General features: G+C 54.0%; 1 protein-coding gene across 1 annotated transcript; it reads left to right on the forward strand.

Moving 5' to 3' along the window:
- The first annotated feature begins 509 nt into the window (after positions 1-509).
- On the forward strand, positions 510-2,278 carry LOC101753885. Its single transcript, XM_012843905.2, has one exon. The coding sequence runs from the start codon at positions 796-798 to the stop codon at positions 1,531-1,533; it is 738 nt and encodes a 245-aa protein (XP_012699359.1). The 5' UTR covers positions 510-795; the 3' UTR covers positions 1,534-2,278.
- The last annotated feature ends 945 nt before the right edge of the window (positions 2,279-3,223 follow it).

The following is a 3,223-nucleotide window of genomic DNA, read 5'->3' on the forward strand; positions in this document are numbered from 1 at the left end:
GACGAGGAGAGGGATCCGTCCGGTGGCGGGTGGCTTTCGCCGGCGCCATCGCATCGTTCGTTGGTCGACGTCGGGGTGGTTGGGACGGAGCCTCCCGCGTGCCGCAGGGTCTTTGCTTGGTTTGGTTGCGTGACGGGCGCGTCGTGCCCGCCGCCGGGAGCCGAGCCGACATGAGGAACAGGGGGTAGCCTCTCGTCTCGGTTCGGGCGTTCAGGGCTACACCTGCAAGGAACTGGAAGCGGGGCAGGCCGCCGTGCCCGCCGCTCGATCAGCTCGCTGGGGCGTAGCAAACTAGCAACATGCCGTCGGTGAGCCGGAGTGCCGGACCGACAGGTTGCACCGAGAACCTGCGGATCTGTAACATTTTCTTCGGTGACGGAGGGGCACAAAAGGCGTCCGATGACCAAGCTCGGGATTGCAAATTAAGAAGTCCGCACACTTGTTCTATGCACCGTCGACTGCATAATAATAGCGTGTCAAGGAATATCAAACATGCGATTTTCTTTGTTTTCCCGGTGCAACGGTGTTGGACACAAAAACCACGTGCAGCCGTGCACTCGTGCCCACAACTCCGCAAGAACAAACACATGCTGAGTTGCTGACACACACGGTCACACCCACCACGTGGGGCGGTCTCGCGCTTTTTTGTTTTCCCCTTTTTTTTAGGGACGCTATTTTGTTTTTTCTTGGAAGCCCACCCTGCCCCTATCCCGACCCAGCGCCGCCGCCGCGCAAAAGCTACCGCGGGCTCATCGCGATCCGCCACGAACCGCACGGGGAGCGAAGACAAATCACATGCGTGCTTCCTCCACCGCCCATTCGACGGCGACGACGAACCCGGCCGCCTCATGGGGGGCGAAGCGCGCGCGCACCACCGCCCCCGGCGGTCGTGCGGCGGCGCGTTCGGCCGGTAGCTGCAGCTGCTGCGCGAGGGACTGGGAGAACCTGGGCGGGGAAGGCCCGGCCGGCCTGATCGCGGAGCTCGTCCTCGCCAGCGACGTGGCCGACTACGTCCGCTTCCGCGCCGTGTGCCGCTCGTGGCGCCGGTGCTCGCCGGAGGACCCGCGCGACGCCGTGCTGGACGACCGCTTCCTCCCCCCGCAGTGGATCATGCTCGACAAGGCCTGCGCCCGCGCCCGCCCCGGCCGCCACCGCTTCCTCAACGTGTCCACCGGCGAGTGCATCCGGATGGACCTCCCGGAGCTCGCCGGGCACAAGTTGCTGGCGGTTACCCCGGAGGGCCTCCTCCTGCTGCTCCACGAGCCCACACTGGTCGTCCGCCTGCTTAACCCGCTTACGCGTCATCTCACCGACCTTCCCCGGTTGAACGAGCTCCTGCAGACTAGAGGCTATAAGTCGGCACGAAGTCTTCACGTGTATGGCGTTGGCCTTGTCGCCGACGCCTCTGCAGTGGCAGTTTGTTTCTCCTGCCCCATGGTGCTTGCCGTCGCTAAGCCCGGAGACGAGAGCTGGACCGTGGTCGACAAAGAATACATGATTTCGACCTTGCCTTTCGCGGGGCGTTTTTACTGAGTCACCTACAGGGGAGTCATGGTGCTAGACATGAGCTCAGATCAGCAGCCGCCGCGGCTGGTGGTGGTTGCCGACCGGCGGAAGGCATCTCTTTTCTCGCTAATGGCGCACGGCCTTCACCTGGTGGACAATGGTGGGGAGCTGATGCTGGTGCACCGAGCGCGATGCCCGGGCCGCAGCAAGTTCAAGAGGAAGTATGATGTTTACAGAGTGGATTTGGACGCTGGGATCCTGATCCCGGCCAAGGGCCTGAACGGGCGCGCCGTGTTCATGGGCATGAGGCGCACGATCTCTGTATCAGCAGGAAGGTGATACCATCTATCTGGGACCCGAATGTGATGGGCAAACTCTAGGGTACAATGTTGTAGATGGAAGCAGAGAACCTTGCCGCTACATCCCGTTCTGCCCGCGTAGAGCCGTGGACTGCCTCAGCTATTGCATCCAGGGCATGGGTTGGCGACTTGCCCACCGGAAGCCTAGAGCCGGTGGAAAAATATATCAAAACAAAAGGTTGGACTCAACCTTTTATTACATTTTCCCCTTAAAACTGATGGAAATTTATGTTGATGATGGGGTAAAATTGACCCTTCGTGGTGTTTGTACTGAATAAGTTGCTTTGCCAGTGCAACTTCCCTTCAATCTACATCCATTCTGGAATGGCCCAGGAAGAAAGATAGTTGCTCGCTTTTCCTTCCATTCAGTTACTAGTTTCTTATTAAGAAAACGGTCTAGTTCGTTGCTTAGGTGTGTGCACATTCTACCTGAGAAATTAGTGCTGATATGTTGTACATTCTACCTGAGAAATTCTGGATTGACGGCACATGTGTATCATATCATGTTTGGTAGATTTTTAAATATCAGCATGTCTTTTTTTTTCTTTTTGAACCTAATATGTGGTTGCCTTTTATAATTCTCCTATTTTACATTTTATTAGGGCAAGTACATTGGTGTGTCTAATAGGCGGTCTCATGCATTGACACATAATCTTGAGACGACTCAACAAACAACCCGTATAATGGGTTGTCTTATAAGTTGTCTGGTAGAGCTATATAATTTCTTAATTTGTGCATATGAAAAAAGAAATATTACAAGTTGCATGGCAACAACAACTCATAAAATGGTTGTTGAGTTGTCTCGTAGTCTTAAAATTTAGCTCATGAGGCGGTTGTTTTGCGAAACAACGACCTCTTTCTTTCTCCTCACTCTCTCTCCTTCACATCATAAAAATACTACGTGGCATCATATAAGACGACCTATAAAATCGCTAACATGTAGCAATGTACTAGCATGCTAGGATGTGCAGGGTAAGTGCTATACTTAGGGGGCGTTTGGTTCCTCGAGCTAAAGTTTAGTTCGTGTCACATCGAATATTCGGAGACTAATTAGGAGGACTAAATATGAGTTAATTATAAAACTAATTGCACAGATGGAGGCTAAACGGCGAGACTTCTCTTAAGCGCGAGGAAGGAACTGTTTGGTGATGGAGCTTATACGCGCCATGCGCATTGTACCATGGCGGAATTTTGACTGGTGTCCGAGATTAGTTAGGATGTCATCTATGATGAAGTGTGCTCTTTATAACTTGAGAAGGAGGTAGACTGGGGGATAGCTATGCTGTAGGCCGGGGAACAGGGTGCGTTTCTTAAGTCGAAGATTGGAGAGTATCGGATGATTCGGCTGGTCAGAAGGT

This window comes from Setaria italica, chromosome II (genome assembly GCF_000263155.2).
Source record: "Setaria italica strain Yugu1 chromosome II, Setaria_italica_v2.0, whole genome shotgun sequence".
Classification (NCBI taxonomy): Eukaryota; Viridiplantae; Streptophyta; class Magnoliopsida; order Poales; family Poaceae; genus Setaria; species Setaria italica.